Here is a 25,058-nt window from a genome sequence, read left to right on the forward strand (position 1 = left end):
ATTAATGAAGTTTTTTTGCAGGTGATGTTACAAAAACCATCTTCATACTGAAGTCATAGATTAAGTATTTTTGTGAACTTGTGTTGTGAAAGGATGTATCAGGTTAATATTTTACATGGTACATACTATAAACCACTCATGATTGTTGTATGTGAGTAGAATCTGCACTTCTTTACCTTAGCCTCTAACCTTGCAGTTCTCATGAAACATCCTCTGTCATACCATGGATAAGAACAGAGATGAAATGGGTATGTTAGAGGATTCACTATTATTTCAGATTCCTGTGGTTAATTTGAAGCAATTTTAGTTTTTGTCAGTAGCCACAGAAGTATGCAGAACATGTGAGAATCCATACACTTACTAATAATTGTATTTGTTGGGGGAAATAGGAAGTTGGTGCGTGTTGTTTTTTGTAAATTCCACTTTTTTGGGGCTTGTGTGAAAGTTACTACAGCACTGCTGCACACCTTTTTTTAGAGAACCGTGTCAAAAGATGTGCTATATGCACCCAAATATTAGGGCAGTGTGCTTCTTACATGTAGATTGAGTGTAGTCCAGCTGTGAGGTTCTCTTCAGTCTTGAACTCTTTTTTTCCTCTTCTGCTTGCTCAACCCCTTAATTTTTCTTTCAGGTCCAATTATTTCCCAAAAATGGCATGAACCACTGAACTCAAGATTACTATTTTGATTCTTACAAGAATTTGGATATGAATCTTGCAGGCTACTCAGGAAGGAGTATATGTTATTGACACACGTCTTGTGTAATGCCTTATGTTTCTGAAAGACTTAATACATCTGCCAGCAACAATCTGATTTTCATTTTTTGTCTACTCAGAATGTATGTGTTTATTTCTGTGCAAGGGATATTTTTGGCTTAGGTCTACAAAGAGAAGATATTAATGAAACAAAGCATTGGTATAAAGCACTTCTTCCCCATTGCTTTATAGTGTTTTAAAGTACTTATTTCAAATTGTAATCCTCAAGTCCACCAATTGTTAGAGGATTAAGAAGTCTACAGATTCATGGCCATTTCTTGCATTATTCCACTGTAGGTAAAGTATTCTTGTGGTTCTCAATGTCAGATAAAATGGAAATGTTAGCCATTTTACTCAATGAAATTTTAGTGGCTTTTATTTGAAACTAACTTGAAATATGGCCTATGAATACTGTGTGCTGGACCTTTGTATTCATATAAATGATCTGTATACTTATTAATGACAAAGCAAGTTGAACTGAATCTCTGAAGAATAACTGACTTCTCATTTGAGCATATTTTTATGATTTTGATTGCATTATTTTCTTGAGCTCTGCTTTCTAAAAGACTGTGATGTTATGGATGTTTGGGCCATAAAGATGGCACAGTAAACCCAGGGACGATCACCCACTTTGGTAAAAGTGTGGTATAGGAGCACCTACTCCCTTCTTCCTTTTTTTTTCATGGCATACAAATTCAGCCATTAGCAGTTTTTTCTCCACGTTTTTTACTTAACTTATCCTACTGTAACTGATACATTCTGCAGGTGTTTGTGGAAGAAGCATACAATCACAGACTTTTGGTCTGTGTGTCTTAGTATCTCAGTTGTTTTATGCATGCTCAAATACTACATAATATTTCAAACATGATCTAATTTTTCTTTTTTATCCCAGAGCTCTTTTTAGTGATAGCATTGCAGTGCATTTTTCAGTTGAAAATCTTCTGTTACCACACTGAAAGCTCATGTGTGGGAACCCCTATATTTTCACAGGAAATACTTTATAGGTGTATTTGCCTTTTAGTGGTATGGTTGTACATAGTATTTTTGTGAGTTAGGTGCCTCTGTAAGCTTAGAAATTTCTTAAATAATATAATTGATGCTTAATACTACACTTAGAATAGCCACCTTGTTGAAATAGCTGTGCAGAGGTTTTGTCTATGGTCTGGTCTGATGTCATGGGAAGAACAGGCACTGCAGCATTAATTTGAGGTACCATGGATATTAGTGCCTATAATACTAGCAATCACATGAATTATGAATGTTTCCCATACATTTAGGTCTTTTTCTAACTCCCTCTCTAAAATGTATCAATCTTTGTCTCATTAGACCATTTTCTAAATACTTCTGCCATAGATAGTGCTTAGAAGATGTAAGGTGTCCTAGGGTGATGCTTGTATCCCCAGTCATGTGTTCTGTTTATGCTGGATATTATGTTCTGTGCCTTCAAGACTGGCTCTGAAGAGTGAAGGTTTGTTTTGTTTTTTTGTCAGCCTGCTCACTCCCCCAGCAGTAGGCGGGACATAGAGACAGGGGCGATACATAGGGCAGCTTTTGCTTATTGCTTTGCTTTCGCTTTGCTCTTGCTCCTGCTTTGCTCTTGCTTTTGCTTCTGCTCATTAGTTAGTTTAGCTAAGCAGTCCAAATTATTCTCTGGACTGTTTTTCTTTCCCTTTCTTGGAACCACTCAAGCTTGCTCCGGACTGGGACCTGGGAAACACCGAGAGTTTGCACTTTGTGGCTGCAGCAGCTACCCCAGTGCTGGAGGGACCGATAACAGAGCAGCCACTCTCAGGGGAGACTTTCTGAATTTGTCATCTTTTTCAGAGTGATGAGAGAGTGTTGTCATCTGGTGTTGTTCCTTTTGTGTGCTGGGTGGTGTTTTGCCTGTTAAATAAACAGGTTCTTTGCACTTGTCTCTGAGGAATCCTTCCGGAACTGTCTGGGAGGGGAGGGGCTATGTGGGTTTGTTTTCTGGATGGGCCCTCTTTGGAGATTTTCTTCCAAGTTTGCCCTAAACTGGGACATAAGGGAACAAATAATAACTAATTATTTGCTGGTTTTGTGCAAGGGAAAGAAGTAGTAGATAGAGCTTCTGATTAAATGCCTTTATACTGAAAAAAAATACCCATGAGATTCTTTGTTTCAAATACTATACTGTTTTTATGGGAAAAACTAGCAAAGGAACCCATGAAAACCATTATTTTAGACACTTATTTTTTCTGGCAGAATACTCATCCCACCTTTTTTGTCTGAAAATGGTCAGGAGATCTAGGAGATTTACAAACCTTTTTACAATGTGATATATTATCAATACTGAAATTTTTAGCTATTTGCTTAATTAAGTCAATCTTCAGTGCTGAATCTGACTCTTTGTTACTGTTCTTTTATTCTCAGTAAAAGTAACATAGCAAGTGTGTCTTGCTCAGCTTTCACCTGTTGCCTGCTTACTTGCATGCTAACATAAGGACAGCACAGACATTGTTTTGAGGATGAATGGAAAATGATGGTATGTGGCAAGGAGTTTGTGCATATGCATTCATATGTTACATGGTACTAATAATGTAGCATATGAGAAAGAGCAAATGCAGTAAATTACAATCTTTTATATATTCTTCCTTAAAAAACCTCAGTAAAAGTATGATTTCATATATGGTGAGTAAACCCCTAGGCATGTAATGCTTTTGGTGCAGAAATACTTTCACTACCTCATCTCTGTTGTGATTATATTTAGCATGGGTGCCTTATGACAAATTTGCTAGAATTAAAAAATACAACAAGGGAAGAATATTGCTTTGATTATTTAAAAGTTGTTCAGTTAATAGGTTTCTTCTTTTCACTTAAAAGATATTCATTTCACTTAAAAAACATTAATATATGTATGTTTGCCTCTGAATGTGAAGTTTTCTTGAAAGAATCATGAGAATTCGTGGGAGATCATTGACATCTTCTAATAAAATAAATTTAAAAATTCCAACAGCAGTATGAAACTATGGCATAGTGTAAAGATGTATTAGAGGTTAAGATAAAAGTTCCAAAACAGGTAAAAGCTATATACATACACTCAGGTCTATATACAAATACACAATAGCCAGTTTTATGAACCGTGAAGCATATAAGAAGTATAGGGATAAACTTTTTAGCCCAGCCTGTTGCACCAGGACAAGGTACAATAATTTTAAAGTGAAGGAACATAGATTCAGACTAGTTATAAGCAAGAAATTTTACTCTAAGCATGGTAAAGAATTGCAGTTCTATTGTTACTGAGTGTATTTGGATTGCTCAATATTTTCTGAAGTCATACTTGAAAAGTGAGAATGTGATAAGTTACAAATTTACACTGTATACCTTTCTAAAATACACATTTGAGTTACTGATGTAGCAGTAATTACATACAGTGTATGCATATGGCTTTTTAGACATGGTGATGTTGGTACCTACATGGTCTGTTTCCTAAAGTTGGACTCAGAGAGAACAGGATTTGCAATGTCAAGATCTGTCTTACATTTTTCATGTGTTATATGTGACTACTAAAACAAACCCACTATACAAATCCCTCATTTGTTGTGCAATCTGCCCTTAAAAGAGGTATTTTCAAGAGCAGCGGTAATTCAGTCAAATTGATCAGTTGGTTTTAAGTACTTGGTTTGATTATTTTATCACATTTATTTTTAGATTTTAAAAAACTTTTAATAGTAGCAGGTTGTAAGCTCATTTATTAAGGTTTTCAGAAGAAAGTTAGAAAGCCAATGTTAAATTCAGTGGGAGTTTTTCTTATGCCCTAACAATTTTCTAGAAAATACAACTCTTAGCAGTCTGAAATGCATGCAGATGGTTTATGGAATAGATGTATAAAGATAATGAAGAATGTAAATCTATTTCCTTAGCCTATATCTGCCCACATGTTATCAGAAACCTTGAATTCTTTATCTCCTAGGAATAGTCTTTATATAGTTGCTTTATACTCTTCAGAACATCTTTCTGAAGAATGTAGGACCACTTATTAACCTGATAATTACATAATGAAAATTTGTTTGCTGGGTAATTAATATTATCAAACAGCACTAGGTCATCAGTTGGTGTTAAGTAATGCTGACTTATTTTAGTGTCATTGGACATCTGGCATTAAAAGAAACTAATTTATAAAAAATTGCAAAATTAATGGAATACTGTTTATATTAGGAGTGTGATGATGTGCACATGTTTTGGAGGAGCCTGTTCCAACATTGCTTCTTACCATCCTTTGCCTCAAACAGAGTAGTCTGTTAAGTTATTAAAATATTGTTATGTTAGGGTATATTTTTGGGGCATGCCAGCTACAGGCGAATTCATTGAGGGTATTGTGGAAATGATTTGTTTCTGACACAGTATATTGGTTGCTGAAGTCGCAGCTAATTTCTGAATTTTGTCACCTGCATTCAACATGTATGTGGGATTACATATATATGTATTTATATAATGGAGGTAAAAATCTGCTGAACAAAGGCATAATGAGAACTTTTCAACCCTAGGAAAAAGGCACAATGCTAGTGAAAAATTGAAGAAGATTTGAAAATGAGATATGAATGAAAAACTGACAGTTCAATACTTCATTCCAAAAATTGCAGTTCTAAGTCAAATAAAAATACTAAATTTCTAAACATCTTCCCAACTGCAGTGATAATACCAAAACCAAAAGTACCAAAAATACATTTAAAGATGGGGTAAAGGTCGTTTGTAAATAATATATAAATAGTGTGTTGTAAATAAAGTAAAATAAAAATGCATGGACTAAATTGTTTTAAATATGCCTTATTTTGTTAGCATGGCTTTCTTTGTGTGAGAGCTGTTGGCAACAGGATGATAAACAAATAATGAAAGATAATAGGTTTAAGAAAGCATATTACTCACAAGTGCTGCTTTAGATGTTGATGCATTCTAGAGCATAATGATATGGTTTCCAAATGATTCCAAAGAGGAGTATTTTTTTGTCACAGCATTCTGTACACTTAATGTTTTTAAAAAATTGTCTGATCCTTGTCCAACTTGAATAAAATACTATGTACTACCACACCTTCTATATTGGTATTTGTTTCTCACATTGAAATGAATTGGGCTTTCATGTTCCTTTTTAGGTTTCCCTTCATGCACACATTTTTCTGAGTTAATATTTCATATTTGTTTTCATTTTTCCATTAATTTCTTCCTCTTCAGGTGCAATCTAGCTCCTGTGGTGGAGTATGCTGCCGATGTGGGAACTAAATCTGATTTTATTACCATGAACCCATCAGTTGTACAAAGAGCTTTTGGAAGCTTTCGGAATGAGAGTGACAGAGAAAAATTTGTGCATAGACTGTCCATGCTGAATGACAGTGTCCTTTGGATCCCAGCGTTCATGGTCAAAGGTGGAGAGAAGCATGTGGAATGGGTTAATGCATTAATCCTTAAGAATAAATTGAAAGTGCGAACTGCCTATCCATCACTGAGACTTATTCATGCTGTCAGAGGGTAAGTGTATGGAAAAGACTGGTCTGTCCTCAGCACAATGAAATCATAACTAGTTCTCCTAGCGGCAGAAAAAAAAGATGAATGTCAAAAGGAGTATGGTATTTCCCATATTGATGTAATGGATTGCATTTATGGCAGGTTTGGTTGGTAATAAATGCTGGCCACTCGTTTAGCCAGCTCTGCTGCAAACAACTGAAATGCATTTGGGCAATAACTTTTCCAATTGCACAAAGTATCATCATTTTGTGATAAGCTAATCTTAAAAATAGTCTGAATTCAGTGTATAATGAAAGTGCTACATGTCTTCTTTGGGAAACAATTGTGAAGATAAAAAATACGATCTAAACAGCATCAGGGTAAGGAAGCATCCCTGTAAATAATGAAGCTTGGCAGATTTGAAAGTACTGAGCTCCTTCATAAAGTATCTAGGATTTGGAGCAATCTTTCTCCTTTTGAATTTGGCAAGATGCTTTGGCAATTCAAAAACATTGATAAGAATCACTGAAGATGCTAATGAAAACACTTATTAGAAAAAAGATGTAGCCATGCTTTAAGCGGATATTTTTCTTTTTAACCCCATAATTAAAAAAAAAAAACTGTCAAATGAAGTCTCCAATGTCTTTGTAACTACTGTGTGTAGGTCTGTGCCTGAAAGTATATAGTTCTATGGCTGAAAATGATTCAAAAGATGATGATAATGCAATGTGTTTGTACATCAAAATATGACAGTATGGTAATATTCAACTTGAGTTCCTTGAAATGTGCTGTTTGTGGGGTGTACTAATTTGCCTTAAACTACTTGTAAGTACTTGTATACATAAAGTAAAGCCTATTGGCTTGTACACCAGTTACTAATTGTGTAGCTGTTCTTACTGTTACAGCAGCAGAGGTAAATTTAGAAGGATGTTTGAACTGTTATCCCAGTGTAGTATGAGTGTAAAGCTTAGGCATAAATTATTCTTCGGGATATTTTGCTATGTCTCATAGATTAACTGCTGCATTCCCTCTGTGATGCACTTCTGGCACTGGAAAAAAAATCTATTGCCTGTGAAATTAAGGAATCCTTCAGAAAACGGTTACATTATTACTGAGTTACTCCATTTCATTAGACATTTAGACTTTAGCTATTTATGGGCCGTGATTGTGTTGAATTTTCAAGTATTCAAAGTGTCTGTAGTACATAGTTATGGTCATTTGTATGTGTATATAAACCTGTCTGAGATTGCTTCCAGTTTATAAACAACATTTTTAATTTCCATCTGCTAAAATCTGGGTAAAATTATCCAATGTGAATGGTAATTCAGAATGTCCAGTCTTTAACTGGCCAAATTCAAGGTCCTTTAGGGGCCTTTATCTTAAAAAAAGTATTAGTACCTACATTGTCTCTCTGAATGAGGCAACAAAAGGTTTGCCATCTGAATTGCTGAAAATTTGGATTAAGTGTATTTTAGTTTATACCTAGCAGTGTCATCTGATATGACTACATAGATTTGTGCAATTGTTGAATCTACGGTTTACACTCCATAATAAATTTAAATTGATATCAAGAGCTTTTTGATTTAATGAACCTAAAATTATATTAAAATATGGAGATATGGTGAATTTTGGGCGGAATTGTTTCATATCTAATAATCAGTAAGATTCATTATTCCAACCTGACATGTTAAATAGAAATAGAGAACATCCTATGCTGAACAGTGCAGGCTCAAGGTTTGAAAAGTGTTGTCCGTATTCCTTTTAATATGCATCAAACTGTCAAATTTTTCCTTCATTAACCTTTAAAGCATATGGTGTTAGGCACTTTCTAAGGGCAGAAGATAAATTTTCTTTGACTTCTGATCTAATGAGGCCAAATTCTTTATTTCTAATGCAGTATAAAGTTATATTAGAGTTTTGTCTAGTAACAGGTCAGTTTGGCTAAAATCACAGCCCTACACTGAAATTTTTGCTCCTGTTCTTCCTTCTCTTTTAATCAAAGAAACTTTATGAGCTGTACATAGTGTTCTATAGTTACTATTGATTGGATAGTCTCTATTGATCAGTTGACTGCATTCTGAGATAATTTTTAAAACTTTTTTCTGTCTATTATGCACTTTTTGGATTAAAAAGAAGGTAGTGTAGTATTGGAAAAAGAAGCTACTGTTTTGCTGATTTAATGCTTTATAAAGCTGCTTTTAGTGATGGATGCTCCTCTAGAATCTGAGAAGGATTTTAGGTTTTAAAACCAGATTATATACATGCAAGGGTCAGCACGATAACTATTTTTGAAATAAGTAGTATCATAAATGGCCATTGTATTCAGATATTTTTTTTTTCAGTAGATTTAGTTCAAGTGGTTACCTGTGATCATTTCTCTCTATTTTGCTTTTTCACTTTTTGATCAGTAAGTCTCGAATAGGAGATTTTGAGAGTGATCTGGGAGCCATTGCATGATTTTTTTCCCAAACTGTTTCTAAAAGTTAGTTTATAGAACTTTTAATGTCACTGTACACATATTGACCAAATAAATGAGGCAGTCAATACATGATGGAGTTCAAGATGAAACTAAGATCTTTAAACTAACATCTTAACTGATTAAAAACATTTACTTGCTCTCTAATGTCACTGCCAGGAAGTTTAATTATAAAGTAATTATAATGAACAAACCACATAACTTCTTTTTATTGACTTCAATGACTAATTTTGGAAACTTTATTAAGAAGGCTGAGATTTAATGCTGAACGGTTTCATTAGGATTATTTGTAGTAATATTTTCCAAATTAAATTATACTCTGTGAGGTGTGGAAAGTGTCTGTATAGAGGCTTGTCTCAGTAGCAGAGCTGTAATTGAATGTGGATTAAATAGTAGGGAAACAGGAACTGAGGCTGCTGCGGTTAGAGTCCAGATCATACTTCTACTAGTGGCAGACAACCAAACTCAAAAGTAGGATCAGCAGGACATTTTGCTATGGATCCCACCTCATGGATGTGTGGAGGGATTAGAAGGATTCCTGCCACTGAACATGTAGTTGGTACGTTAAGCAGAGGTCAGTTAATTCCCAGAGCCTTGCACAGCTCTTTTTTTTTTTTTTTTTTTTTGGTGCTTCTTCTGGTGAATATTTGAAGATGTCTGTTGAAGAGGCTGAACACCACCACCCCCTTGCCCTGACAAGCAATACAGATTCAAAATACACTAGTTTTCTGTGAAGTTTTTTTTTTGTATTTCCTCTCCTAAATCCACAAAACAAAAGTTCTCACGCTCATCTTGATGTGTAAGAATGTTTTCTTGGCTGCTCTTCCAAGTGGAGCCAGTAGGGAACTGGATATTTTGAACTATTAGTCATTCACCAGTAATATCTGAAACTGAAACTGCTTCACATTAGATTCCTTCTCATCATTTGGGTATGGAACAATTGTGTGGACATCCTGTGGGATTTGCCTGTGCTCTATTTATTTTCTCCTTGATTTTGCCTGTGAAAGAGCAGTATTATCCTGCATTAAACATGGCAGAACTCCCACTGAAATCTCTTGAGTTTTGTCTATATGAGGAGTATGCTGTACCGATTTATGGTCACTTCACAGTGCAGGATCTCCTTTTCTTATTAGTCAAAACAAACAGCTGTTCTTTGCATGTAGTCACCTTTTGCATATCATTACCACATCTTCAGAGTTCTTTACTCTGGGAGTTACAGAAAAAATACTTTCAGAAACTGAAACGTGCAGAAATCAAGTAGTTTTCCAGCAGCTCTGTACTGAGAAACAACTACTGTAAGTAATCTATAAATACTTCTGTTTATTTTCTTCTTCCTAACAGACTTCCCTTTTCAGTTAACTGCTAAAATGTATTTATTAAGAAAAGATGTTTTGAAATACATGGATGAATAAATCACCTGAGGAAAAGAAATGGCCTTTACACTAAAAACAGAATTCTAAATATAAAATGACTGTGTCTTTTTCATCATGTATATAAATATTCAAAATACTGGGAAAAAAATTCACACTAGCTAATCTTCAGTGGAATATGATCCTATTTTTTATATATGTGGTTGTTAAAAAGAAGGGTTTTACACTCTAAGTGCCCTTGTGTCCTAGCCTAACGTATCCTTGCAGATGGCTTTGTTTAAGTTATACAAACAAATAGGAAGCCAGTTAGTTTGGATTTTAAGAACCTAATCTATTGTATAATATTGGTAATCCCAATATGCCGTCCTATGCAGAGAGCAGGAAGTGATGTTCCTCTTCTTGAAGTGGCGACATTCCAGGGTTGACTTTTCAGTCTAGCGCCTGCTTTCCAGAGCAGCAACACCCTGCATCTCTTAAAGATATGCCCTAATCTTGTTTTAAAGTGTCACAGGATGCCTTTTATTTCCTTTGCACAAGTTCTTCTATTTTATCACATTTCTGAAAGATTTAGCAAGGTCTGTAAATATCTTACTTTTTGAGAGTTTTCATTGGAGGCAAGCACAGTTGAAGTAGAGAACATGAAAGCAGAACTGACGGTACACTAAACTATTTTTCTGTATTTTTCACTTCCTGGTCCATTCTGCCAGATAAACTAAGATAAGTTTATCATGGTAATAGGGGTATTTCTATCCAATTTTTTTCATTCTTATTTACCTTTTGACAATACACTCCTGTAAGTTTTTGTTTTGGGAGTGCAGTTTCATCTCTTACTGAGGCAACTGTTTTGTTCCTTATCAGCAATGTTTATATGCCTAACACTTATAAAACTTACTCCTCCCAGATTGAATTTCAGGTTTCAACTAGTGGAGAGCAACAGAATTAGTCATAGGAAGGAATAGGAATGAAATTTTCTGTTTCCAAGTTTTGTTGTTTAGGTTATCTACCATGAGCAACAGTACTCTAACTAATGCTAATGACTCACAGGAGCTAAGCAGGGAGTAACAAATTGTTATTCACACAGTGTATCTGCAAATTTATATTTATTTGAAAACTATTTTGGTACTTACTATATTATTTTTTGGTGTTAGGTTGTTTTTATTTATTTTCCCTTACATAAAACTTGTGTCTCTGAAAACACTAAAAATGTGTTATAACTCCCATTTGATCATGTCATACTCCTGTAAAAAACATATAGCTGTGCAATGGAGAATCAAACTAGAAACATTTTTTGTAGTCTGTTTTTGATGAACCAGTAACAGGACGAGAATCCACAGAGAGTGATGTTGGCCATATAGTATTAATAGAATTGAAAATAGCTTCTCTTGGGATTTTTTTTGACACATGAAATGAATTTTCTGTAAATTCTGGCTAGAACATGTATCCATAAGAAAATTACTAGGTTTCCTTCCTTCTTTTCTTTAAATGGTGTTTCCAAGATAAGACAATTATAAAAATTCTGCTTTATTTTGATTGTAATGTCTTCCAAGTGTTTTTAAAGATGTGTGCACTTAGTTTTATCCTTACTGATCTTCTGTGATGAGGAGAGGTTGTATTAAGCATCCAGCCAGTAACAGATTTCTTCAAATGTTTAGTTAACTACTGAGGTGATGTGGAAATAAGCAAACAAAGCTATAGCTATATGCACTATATAATTTGGCCTTTTGCTTCTGTCACTTCAAGTAATTGGGCTGTTAACATGAGAGGTGCTTCAATGAAATAATACACAAATTATGGCACAAATGTAAACAGTGGTGTCAGCATAGGAATGAGCAGTTTGGCTTAGTGTCTCCTGTAGCCTTGCTTTCTAATGCATATAAGTTCCTTCAAGAATGTTTAAATGGATTTGTTTGAATTCTCTAAATTCTTAATGGTATACAGGGAGAGTTTTAAGTGTTTCAGATCAGAAGCACTGAGAAGTATGTGAGGATGTTTTGTCTGGAATTACCGTGTGTGAAGACTAATGGCTACTACCTTCTTCCCAAACATTTGTACCAAAATGTAGGTGATGTGTGTTCTATTTGTGGGTAAAAAGTTGTTAATAACACACCAATGTTTTGGCTGCACCTGAATGGCGCTTGCACAGCCTCAAAACTTCCCTGTTACCAAAGGAAATGCCATGCAGTCCAGCATCATGCTCAGCAAGCAATCCAACTGTGGTAGCAGAATAAGAAGAGGAGAAGTGGTTCTTTCGTTCACCTAGTAAGTTGTCTTTATCTTGATTCCTGAGTTTACTTGGTTTTGCTCTTCCTGTTGTTTTCCCACCCCACTGAGGAGTGGGGAGGGGAGTGAGAGCATCTGGGCAGTGTCAGGCCCCCATATGAGGGAAGGAATTTTTTTATTTGATACACAAGTCATGTACAGGCTTTTCAGAGGCTAAGGGAAGCCTGTCAGCCTGTTTCAGTTTACATCAAAGAATTAGAACGTGAGAAGAAGGGTGAGCATTGCTTCTATTTCAGACCCTTGTGAGGGTTAGGTCAGTGCTGACATGCATGTTTTAAGAACAGAACACGTTTTCAAGAAAATAACTGATTCTTTAGGTGATAAGTCTGGATTGTGCTCCTTTGCTGTTGGAAGGCTCATGGTAGTTGAGGTAGATGCTAGTAATGCATGTGTTTTGGATGGAATGAGATTTGAAGTTTCTCACCAGTACTCATTTCCTTCCCATTCTAGACAAAAGTCTCTGTCCCTCTTTATTGTGTCTTGTGTGTCTCTTTCAGCAGAAGTTGCTCCTGTGAATTCTGTTCTTAGGTATTATGCTTATCTTATCCTCATTTGTAGCCATGAGTGCCTATCTATACATGCGTGGGAGGTTAGTGCTATTTGGATTCACATTAGGATCCAATACGATAACACTGCTCTATTGAAGTCCTTTTCTGAGCTCTGTCCTTCTGTCTTCAACAGGTGAATTAATAGGCTATAAGAAAAATTAGGAAAATAATAGTTACTTCTGTAATGTGTAAAAGAGAATTACTTTTATTTCTAACTTTTTAAAGCAATATTTTTAATAGAAATATTAAATTTCTATACTTCATGAGCACTGCAGAAACAGCTTATTGATGTTTTCTGGTCTATATTTAGTGGAAGCAAGTGTCATAATTTGCATTTTTGTATCATATCTTTAGTGAAGTAGTCAAAGAAAATGGACTTAGCAAAAGTCCTTGCTAGAACTTGCTTTTTCATTTCACATTTATTTGTACTTTATTGTCTACCTCTGGGATACAGGGGACTTTCCAAAAAAATGAGTAATCATTTTCTTTTGCAAGAAAAGAAGACCCATAAAAGAATCTGAGATAGGGCTGTACCGAAAACAAGTACAGCCCCTGGTTTCAGAACATTTTGGAGGCTTACAAGGTTGTTTCCTTTTTTTTTTTCATTTTAGTATAAATGTGGGCACACTCACTTGCAGAATTGGCAGAGGGGAAGTAAATGGGTGTTTCACAGTCATACTGAAACCAACAGGTGTCACAGCTTATGCTTGTATCAAATTATTTAGTCTCAGATGAAATGTTATATACAGATGGGCTAACGAGGCCATAGAAAGATTCGTGTGTGGCACGAACTTTACAGGTGAGGCCTTGCCTTTTTCACATTTTAGTCTATAATGGACAGCGCATTGAAACACAATAGGAAAAAGGTGGTTTACATGAGCTCTCAATGACAAGAAAATTTCAGAAAATAATCTCAGTGATATCTTCCTTTGGAAAGCTAGCGGTCATTTAAAAATCACTGCAGAGAAATCCTGAGGTCTGAAAAAGACGATGTCGAAGAGAGAAGCCCTCCCTCCATGCTGCAGTATGTTCTCCTCTCTAAAAGGCATCCAATGGAAGCTGTGTTGGGTGTGTGAAACCCTGGGGGCACAACTGTGCTGTTGAAAAATGAGTAACAAGCAGATAGGACAGCTCTGCCTGCTGCAGGAGTATTGCTGCATGCTGGTACTGGAAAAAAAATACAGGCTTGACCCATAGATCACTGGTGGCAATTGGGGTTTCTGCTGCTTACAAGGGGTTTGTCGAGAGTTTCCAGAGAAGAGTTTATTTGCTGTAGTTGGTGGGTTTCCCCCAGGGGTGTTTCACAGTGGAAGCAGATCCAGAGGGATGATGCTTGCTGGACCTGGAGTCTATTAGAAAATGAACTGAATAAATTCAGGAGAGAGAGAACAGGTTTTAGAACATATGGATAGAGGAAGATTTGATTCATGCATGTGTTAATGTCAGCTCTCTGAAGATGTTAGTAGCAAGCATCTTTTCCAAATGAATCTGTTAAAAAAACAGTAGGCTTCTCACAAGCAAGGATAATACTTAAAGACTGGTGAGGAGCACAAAATTATGCCTCAGATCTCCTTGTTTTAACTCATGAGATTGCTAAGCCATCATTGCTATTTTGGTATGATGATCATTCTCTGAAGCAAAGGTGAAAGAGAACAGGAAATCTGTTTTTCTGGTTTTGTTTTCAAATTCTATAAATTTGTTCATAATATGCAAAGCAAGTTCCGGGCACAGAATATCTGGGGAATGTGCCAATGTGTAAACACATTTTATTTCTATAGCATTAATGACTTAAAGTTGAGTAGCTTGAATTCACTAGCTTGAAGTTGAGTAGCTTGAATTCAGTAGATCTCGCTTCAAATGATTGTTGGTTACATGGTTGATGGTAACTTAGTAAAGCCACTAACAATATACAAAGATAGCATTGTAAGTAGTAGTAAGACAGCTAAGATTTTGTTTAAAGGCTTTAATCCATAATGATACCTTTTTCCTTTTAAAATCATTCTAAATACATTTGCACAACTTTTTTTTTTCCTTTTTCTGAATTTGTTTTTTTTAAATCTTTCAGTCTAGTGAAGTGAGTATATGGTTCAGGATTCCTTTTCTTCTTTATTTGATACATAACAGCAGTAATAAAGTGCAAAATATTAGGTACCTACCTACAGCGTGCCTCTATTGATGCAGTGCAGATTTGAAGTGCATAAAACCTACATAAAGAAAATAAAGCAAGTTGTACCATACAGAGGACATGTTTCTATTTTTTTTTAGTACTAGCCAATAATGCAAAGTCTTTTGTCATTTTTCTCTTTACTCCTCTTGTATATAGTTGGAAGAGAAAATTATGCAGAAGGCTGTCAGATCAGAAAGCAAGCTAAAGACAGAAAATCTTTGGGGAGTAAAAACATCCATTAATCTTCTTACTTTTGAAATTTCTCCTTGGAAGTTACTGCTTGTAAAATCAGTAATGGGATACACATAGGTGTCATATTTGTTTCTGATGGATTGTAGAAGTGACTAAAAACAATTTTTTTCCTTTGTATATTGCATGTTCTTGTGAAACCAGTTGATGGGTTTGACAGAACTCCCGTCACATCCCATTGCTATTTAGCAGGCATTTTGGTTGGTATTGTTTGCAATCAGCTAGAATTTAAAAGGATGTGAACAGTGAGCATTCATTCATTCTTTAAAGACAGAGGTCCTTTGGTGTGTGGACTCCTGTATTGTTCAGGTGTGCTTTTCGTATTTAATGGATTTTGTAAGGCAGTCTGCCACTTTGAGTTCCACATAAGTTGTGATGCAGCAAATTTTTTCTGTTCAAACACATTCTTCAACACATGCTTGTGGATGGTTCAGTGAATGTTTTTGACTGGTCAAAGGTTTTGTCTAACCTTTGGAGGTAAAGGAGTAACTTCTGCCTCCTTCATTTACTGAAGTAGTATACTTCTATTTATACAAAGCCTGCCTCAATCAGTTGGTTAATTCAATGAGAACCATGGGGCTTATGATGATGTCTCAGTTCTGAGACAAATTTAAGAGAGGACACACTGTAATGAGTTGTCTCCTCTAAAGAGTTTCAACAATGCCCCTGCACCAGTATAAAATTAATACTAGAGGAAAGTGAAAAAGAAAACAAACAGTGGTGTATTAACAACAAAATGCCTCCAATGCAAGGAAGAAAAACAACACTGAACCATCAGAACTCGTGTTCCGCCCCACACTCACAGAGGAATAAAAACCCAAAAATGCCTGAAAAATGGGGAAAATATTGGAGAAATACCTCTTCCCTACACATGGTTCAAGGTAGCACCAGCTTTCATTCTGAGGGAAGTGGAGCTTCCATGAGGAGTTTCAGCAGGAGGCAAAAACCTGGTGGCTCTCTGGTATTCACCTCTACACAGCAGTCACAGCAGGCAAAAAAAACTGGTCTAGAGCCTCTTGGTGTGCTTTCTCTCCCTTGACTCACTGAGGCATGCGGCTGGAACAGGGCAGCCCTGCTCCTGTCAGTCCCACTCTGTTCTCAGACCTGCAGCTGTTGAGTTCACCTCAAGGCAGATGAAAGATTTCTACTGCAGCTTCTTCAAGCCAGGAAAGGGAAAATCTTTCGACTGCACCAACAAAACCTAGCTAGCCAGCAAAAACAAACCTCACAGAGCTATGGAACATGTGTGCAATGAGTCCTAGAAATTGCCCACCAAAACCCCCATAAGCTCCCCCCTCCCCAGCCCTGCAGATACCCAGTCCCAGGCCTTAAAGATACAGCAATCAATTTTGGGCATAAAGCAGAGGATCATGGAATAGACTAGCATCATAAATCGCTCCAATACAGAAAGTAAAATCAGTAGCTTTTATATCTGATTATTTTTTTCTGGTTCATTTCACTGATCAAATTTAAGGTCCTGTAATGCATATTTTCTGTAATAATCTCTAAATAGGAGACTTCCATTAAATTAAAGTAATATTATAATTATTAAATTATTTTTATTTAATCAAAACAAACCATATTTTATTCTATATAACTGAAGTTATATAGAGCTTCAATATATTTGATATATATTTATATATAGAGAGAACTTCAGGAACTTCAAAATGTCTAACAAGTAGCGTAGCAATGAACATGTGGTTTTACTGTATCCAGACCTGGTGTTAGACATTATTGACTTCATCTCTAAAAGGCAGTTTGGCACAAGCTGAAAGCAGTTTAAAACTGTTTCTAGTCCTGTGAGCAAGGAGCATCCTGAACATATTCTCAAATTTATAGGCTGCATTTATCAACATTACTTTCAGTATCAGTGCCATTAATGAAATGCTTTCAGATGAGGGCAGAGTACTTATCCTGGGATCATCTTTCTTTTGTAACCCTACTTAAAGTGGAGTTGTTTTCTTTTGCCTACATTTACAACTGTTTTGTTAGGATGGGGCCCAGAATGGAAATTCAACACAACTTTTCCTACCTTCTTTTTCCTACCTTCTTTTCTTTTTCCTACAAGCTTTTTCTTGTTTTAGGGTAGATTTAACAGGTGATGTAAGTGATGATTTTTTTTAGAAAATGGGCTTTCAAGAATACAGACCTGTGGAATGGATGTTCTAGGCAACAGACAAATTATTCTGAAGCGATCAAAGGCAGAATTTAACAAATTGAGTGAGTGCTTCCCTTATTATCTTCCTAATTCCCTACTATGCACTATGTGGATACTGCATTTTATTCCTGTTCTTCATATATTAGATTTTTCTTCTGAACGTGACTAGTCATGCATGTCTTGTCTGAACAGTCTTTTCAGAACTATTTGCATTGTTTTGAAAAGAGAGAAAATTAGTTAGATAGGATTTTTTCTGTTACAGAAATATATTAATTGTCCATTACCATAAGAACAGATATTCACTCACTAAGAAAGACTGGATCTAATGGTGAAAGGTAGAATTAAGGCATGTTACTAATTTTAATTACAGTCCTCAGTCATATTCTGTTAATATTTTCATAGGAAAAATGCTAATCAATTTTAAGTTGTTCTAATGTCTTCATAAAGTATGTAGGATTAATGCTTTATATTATTCATTTTATGTCATAAAATGTTAAAAATTAATGTAAGTTTTTGAAGTCCGTATTTTATGAATTTAGTCCGAAGTTACCTTGTGTTTCAAAGCATCTAGCAATGTCCCCAGTCACTCTGGTACAGATTGCTGTTATAACTTTGCACTAAGATTGCATAGTTCTTTTTTAGTCTACCATCCTTAAACTGAATTTGTTGTTTTGAATAGCTTTGCTCCGACTGAAGGTTTTTCTATGTTCTTAATTTGATATGGCTTACCCAGACAAGCTTTCACGAATACAGTTGAAGAATTTTAACCGTGCAAGAAACAGACGCATTCTTTTTACAAACCAAATTCCTCTTTCATTCCATTTACCTATCTTTGCCATGGGGGATAGATTTTTAGTGGTAATTTTTAATGGAATATAACGTAATTTTTGTTATGCCCTCACCAACTCCCAGAAAAAGTCAGAACAGCAGGACACATTTTGACAAAGCAGAGAAGTTCAAGATTAGTATGAACATTTGGTTTTACATACCCAGCAACACTGGTTCTGCATAACCAAGTCAAAGTGCAAAACATGAGTCAAATTCACTTCTTGGTACCTTTGCTGACCTAAGCCATTATCAAGGTTTCCTTCCTGTCAAGGGACTGCTTCAATAGTCTTTTTGAGGCTTGAATAGCTACTCTGAGTATAATAAGGGTGCTTTCAGGAAGGGAATTAGGCCAATAAAAAATAGGCTGTTTGTTTATCATACTGCCTGATCTCTGCCTATTAGAATTGCCCCTGTGGGTCAGATGGGTTATACACTTGGGTTCAGATTTCTCAATTTAGCTCCAGAAGAGGTCACAGAGTGGGCTTGTGTTACTGTTATTCAGCTTGAGGATGGCTGCTGATAACAACCTTCCTGATGCCACAGAAAAAATCCCTGCCACATCTATCACAGCTGCTCTGGATCAACCTCTTGGTCCATAAAATTTGCCATTAGTAGGGAACAGCAACCATGTGCCGCACTTAGGTGAAAAAGGAGCCCTAGAAAATGAGTGGAGTGCAAAGTAATTCTTTCTAGCAGTTGTTACCACTCACAGCCAAACTTTTTCTTCAGTGGAAGAGTCCACTTCTAAAACAGACCCAGCGCAAACACAAGTGAAAATAAAAGCTTAGACTATAAATTTCCTAAAACCTGAAAATATCTCTTTCCTGTGACTGCCTTCTCATGTTGCTGTTAGGAAATGCTGGAGCTTTTCTGTACAGTACACATTTGGGGGATTTTGCCTGACACTTTTTCCTACTTTCAAGCTTATCCCTCCCACCTTTTCATAAGTTTTTGTTTGTGGAATGGTGGTAGGTAATCCTTTTTTACTGAGTAGAAAATTAGGTTTTTAAGGTAAAAAAGATACTGTTGTGCCGTCTTCAGTCTCAATATGAATCATCCCTTAGCTTCATTGTTTCTGTTTAATCCAAACTAATACCAGTACCCTTTCTAGAGAAGAAAAGAAATATTTCAACCTATACAAGAGAGAAAAAAGCCACTGACACCCTCTGAAACCATTTGTAGCCCTATTTATTTAAAACACAGTTCTATTAATTTCTTAGAATTTTCTTAGGTTTCTATTCTAAGAATTGGGCCCGGTGTGCTCTCTAGAATGGCAATCCCACACAACTTTTCCATACAAGGTTTTTTCTTTTGTAGCTGAGCTTTATATTTACAGACATGGGTAAATAGTTTATCTTCTGATGTTTCATGCAGAAGGAATGAAACAAAGGAGAAAGGAGGACTATAAAATTATGGCAAATATCTGCTTAGATTCGCTATTCAACCTAATGGTTCTGTTTTTTGCTAGTTTATCAGATACTCTTTTGTGTTTTATCATTGCTAGTGTATGTTCCATACAGATATTGTATGTCACTTAGATTTGACTGTTTATCTTAGATTTGACTGTACCATCTAAAAACATCTCCTGACATTTCAAGTCCTCATAAAGTCATGCATGCTTCTTGATCACCATTTTTACATCTACCAGTCACACTGTTCAAATATTCTCTAACATTTTTAAGGTTTTAAAACATTAAAAACCTTTTAAACCTTAGTCCTTAATATTTCCATAATTTTAAATGGTTCCATGGAACAAGATAAAAATATACAAAATAATAAATAGTTGTTAAAACTATTAGAACTGTAAAGGGAATTTTAAAAAGCCCAGAAGTGCTAGCAGTTTTTAACAAATGTGGAACAAAAAGTAGTTTCTTTGATGCCGGTTCAGTCTGTATTAATCAAAACCAGGTTGATTTTAAATTACACACTGGCACATTGACTTTCATTTTATAATTATGAAGGTAATTCATTAATTTATAATGTCTGTGTGGGGAGTAAAAGAAAAAATTGTTGCAACACTGCAAGTTTATGACTGTTGGATTCTATTTTATGGCTACAAATTGATTTTAGAAAATGTTTTTTGAGTGATTAGGATTTCGTAACCTGAAGGAAACATTAACATTTCTTCATATGTATATGAGCTGGGAATAAACACTCACAGCCCAGAAAGCCAATTGTATCCTTGGCTGCTTCAAAAGGAGCATGGCCGGCAAGTCGAGGGAGTTCATTCTGTCCAATTTTGCTCTGCTGAAACCCCACCTGGAGTCTTGCATTTAGCTCTGGAGTGTTCAGCAGAAAGAAGACAGGGACCTGCTGCAGCAGGTACAAAGCAGGGACACAGAAATGATCATAGGGCTGGAGCATCCCTCCACTGAGGAAGGGCAGAGAGGGATGGGCTTGCTGAGCCTGAAGAAGAGAACACTCCAGGGACACCTTACTTTGGCCCTCCAGTACTTGAAGGGAGCCTACAAGAAAGCTGGAAAGGGAGAGACTTTTTACCGATCTCTCCAAGACAGCATAAAGAACAGTGGTTTTGAGCTAAAAGAAGGTAGGTTTGGATTAGACAGGAGGCAGAAATGTTATATCATGAGGGTGTTAAGACATGTTGTTCAGGGAGGTTGTGGCTGTTCCATCACTGTAATTGCTGAAGGCCAGGTTGGATGGAGCTTTGAGCAACCTGGTGTAGTGAAGTATGTCCATGCCCAGAACAGGGGAAGAGGACTAATTGATCTTTAAAGGTCTCGCCCAACTGAATCAATTCTGTGATTCTCTAATTCATAGAATTCTGTATTTTGCTCCATTATCTGCACAGTAGGCACATGTTATTGTCCAAGTATGTCACAGAAATAAGATAGCCATGGAACACCTCACTGGAAGATCTGTCTCTTTCCATCATATTCCACTGAGGAGCTTATTGGTCAGAAAGGAAAATCTTTTCTCCAGAAGTTTCTCTCTTAGAGTATATGCTAAAATATGCTCTAGGTCTGTTTTCCTGCACCTTTGCTATATGTCTGTGTGCACATCTAGTGCAACTGTAATCTCAAATTAGTTATAGATGAGTTCTTCTAAAGCTATGTTTCACACTTGAAAATGGTTTTGTGTGTGAGTTGAGTGAGCAACACTTCTTAGCAGAGGCATGTACTGTGCTAGAGTGTCAGTTGATGACTTTCATGACTCTGAAGCAAGGGTAGACATTTCAGTCTCTATGCAGTAGAAAACTAACCATATTTACTGGCAAAGGTTCAGGTCTCTTTTTATCTAAATGGATTCCTGAGGGCTTAAATAATTTTTAATACATATTGATGGATATTCTTGGCAAGTTTCATAGAAATATAAGTAAGTAGCCTTTACTTTCCCTTGTTGTCCTGTAGTGTGATATATTCAGCTCAAAACAGTTTCTAACATTTCTATCTACTAAAGAGGCAGATTGGAACAGAATCTTGACATTTTGGTAGAGCTTTGGTGGGGTTTCAGGTCTTCATAAAGTGCATTATTGCTTTTAATGAAAGAGTTTTTCTATGTATGCTCTTTGAAAATATTGTACACTGATCAAGTAGATCTTGTGCACTCAGCAATGCTTTTGTGCTGGCTGTCATATTTTCTGTATCGTTGTTCACACTTTAATTCTTTCACACTTTAGATTTCTTGTGTGCAGCATTCTGCACAAAACATATCTCAGTAAGAAAAAGAAAAATAGTGCATTTTTAATGAAAATGTTCACATAAATTGAGAGGGTAAATTGAAGAGTTGTTCCTGTCATTGGTGTGATTAATCCCACTGAAGACAAGAAAGCACAAGAAAAGGATTTGTTCTTTGAATTTGAGGAAGATACGTGCCCTGACACTTTCTTTAGAAAACAGATGTTGGGTCCAAGAACATAAAAGTGGGTTTTTTAGAGATCCTTTCTAGTCTGTAGTCCTACCAGTGCCAAGTGTCAACATAGAAACATAGAAGAAACGTTAGAAACAGAGGAAAAATTACCCTGTGATATATGCATCACCAGCAGCTGAACAAACCTTTGAGGCGTTTCATCTGTACCACTGGGTTTATGAAATTGACAAGTTATGGGGTTTTTAGTCAGTTGGTCAATGGCATCCAAACATCCTATTGCCTTGAATTCCCAGTTCAGTGTTGTATTGTGCAAAAAGTACTTTCATCTGTTTATTTCACGCTTTATTTCAGACCTAATAAATGTCTTTACTGAGTCAGTTACTTTTTATGTTACACTGCTTGTGTTAAAGTAGTAATTAAATTCCTATTTGCCACCTTCACCACTTCATAATTTTGGAGTGTTTTGCATCTTCCCATCTGATTGTCTCTTTTTCCAGCTATTCTCTCCTCATACAGAAGTTACTTTATTCTTCTAATAGCATATGTTGCTTTACTCTGTGTCTTGTCCTGTTCTGAAGTATTTTTTGAAGTATAATCAAGACAATATACATCTTCTAGCTTCTCACACAGACACTCTTGAATAACACTGAAATGTTTTGTCATCTTTCAAAATCTTTTTTCCCCTAGCTTCCTATTGATGTTAATATTTTAAACTTCACAAATACCATATATGATTTCTCAGAAAGCTCTTTTTAAAAATATTCTCTCTGTCTGTAAAAGGAACAGAATTTCAGTGACAGCCAGGTATGCTTGGAGATCAGCTTATATCTCAAGAAACAGAGCTCAGTATATAGTTTTTTGAACTCTTCAGAGTTTAAGCATATATATTTCCTCATATTCACCCCTGTCCAGAACAAGGAATTCAAAATCCATTGAAATATAAACCAGATTCTGAATGACGGTTGGGCTGGTGTCATGATACACTAGTACAGACAGGGGTCGTGATGGTTTGTTAATTGATCTCAGAGTGGAGAAACAACACGGAGGGGATTTCAATATTAATCAAGACAAATACATCTTTTATTGAATGACCACAGCAAATGTGATAGAGGGATTTAGAAAGGAAGAAAGGAGATGAGAGAGGGAGAGAAGGGGGGGGAACAGGTATAGCTACCAATGCAGGGACGAAAGCCTCAATGGTTTGGACGCAGGGAGAATTGTTACATCAGTGAGAAACTCAAAGTCCAGGTTAATTTAGGGATCTATTATAGTCTTGCTGGGGGAGGAAACAGATATTGAAATCACGAAGGGATAACAGATACAATAAAGAATAAGTCTGTTGAAATTGCTGAGGGGGAACAGGTATTGGGAACGGATACAGACAGTCCATGTTCTCAGCAGTGAGCAAGACCCACTGTTTTCTTGGTCCAGAGAATACACCTGGGCTCACTTCGCTCAGGCCAGTACCACCCCCTCACCATGTTAGAATTACAGGGGTCTCAGTCCATGGGAGGGGGCCTCAATCTCCATCCATCACAGTGGTAGTGAAGCAGATGAAGGGTTTTCTCTGAGGGACCACCAGAGTTACCCCTGAAAGTCATTTGGCCAAGAAGTGGGGAAATTCCTGGGCGATTGTCATGAAACAGGTGCAAGCTCCTTGGCAGGCCCTGCTAGAAGCAGTAAACCATGGTGGCACTGTAAACACAGCTGCGAACAATCACTTGGCCGGGCATCCACCTCAACTAGGCCAGAACTCTGAATTAGGGTCTTCGGTGGTCCCAGTCTCTGTTCTTGTGACAGTCATGAGGCAAAAATGAGGGAAAGTTCAGACTATCTCTTTCAGCTGGAGCACAGGTCCAGCCAGCAGTGGCTGAGGAGCCCTCCTTGGAGAAAGACGTTGGACTGAGATCTGTCAGAGGTCTGCTGACATTCCTTCCAATACAAATAATGTCATGATACTTCTAAAAGTCATTATTACTGAGAAGTTTAGGTTTTGAACCAATGCCTCAATTGAAAAAAATCTATTCTTTAGATAATTTTTATGTCTTTTTGTAGTATCTTAGTGGAGACAAATAAGGATCTTTGACAAATAATACATTTTTACATACAGAATTGTAAAACGTGTATTTTATTTATGGTGTGGAATTGCGTATAGGTACTATGTTTCATTAAGGTAGTAATAAAAAGGAAGGTAAAAACATGCATGTTTAAAGCATCAAAAAGTATTTTTTTCATCTGAAATATAATGCTGGCAGAAATCCATTATTGACAGTATTTCTTTCTGGTACTAACAGAAATACTAAAAATGTCTTTGATTATTTTCATTTTTTAATGTAAAATGCAGTGAAACATGTAAGAGATCATTGTTCAGATTTTAAAAACATGTGAAATCTATTTGAAATGTGTATGCTTTGTAAAAAGAATGGATTGTAGAAGACAGATCCATATTGGACTATGTGAAAGTGTCCTTGGATGTGTGGCCATGACTCACTATCTAATATGCCTGAAGTGTGTAAGAATCATTGAAGGCAAAGATGCATAGATTTGGGATGAGGAGCTGAGGTGAAAATAGAGAGAATGATAGTAGGAGCAAAAGGACTTTTTACAGGAACCAGTACCTGCTCAAATACCCTTTCTTTTCATGGAAGAGGCATTTTTAGTAGTCCCCTGCTGTCAGCAGGGTAACCCTTACTGTTACAGTGTATTATGGGGCTTTTTAGTTACCTGTTGCAAACATGGTATTTATTAACAGCAATTTTATAAAATGCAAGTACATGGACCTAAGTACAGATCTGACCTTCCTTTCATTGCAGATGGTTCAACATACTCTCTATTTGTGCTGTTTTTCACTTACCCTAGAGATTCTTTTAACTTTTGAGCATAAATTGAAATTCATGGTATCTTGCCAGTGTCTTTACTATATTACTATCAGCCATA

The 25,058-nt window shown here is 36.2% G+C and overlaps 1 protein-coding gene across 2 annotated transcripts in view; it reads left to right on the top strand.

Moving 5' to 3' along the window:
- The window catches only part of ST8SIA4 (ST8 alpha-N-acetyl-neuraminide alpha-2,8-sialyltransferase 4), a 53,052-nt gene that overhangs the window by 20,428 nt on the left and 7,566 nt on the right, over positions 1-25,058 (top strand). For both annotated transcript variants that reach the window (XM_058043570.1, XM_058043571.1), the window contains one exon: positions 5,945-6,238. In XM_058043570.1, the coding sequence (XP_057899553.1) occupies positions 5,945-6,238 (294 nt within the window). The remainder of the gene's footprint in view (positions 1-5,944; positions 6,239-25,058) is intronic.

Source organism: Melospiza georgiana, chromosome Z (assembly GCF_028018845.1).
Source record: "Melospiza georgiana isolate bMelGeo1 chromosome Z, bMelGeo1.pri, whole genome shotgun sequence".
Taxonomy (NCBI): domain Eukaryota; kingdom Metazoa; phylum Chordata; class Aves; order Passeriformes; family Passerellidae; genus Melospiza; species Melospiza georgiana.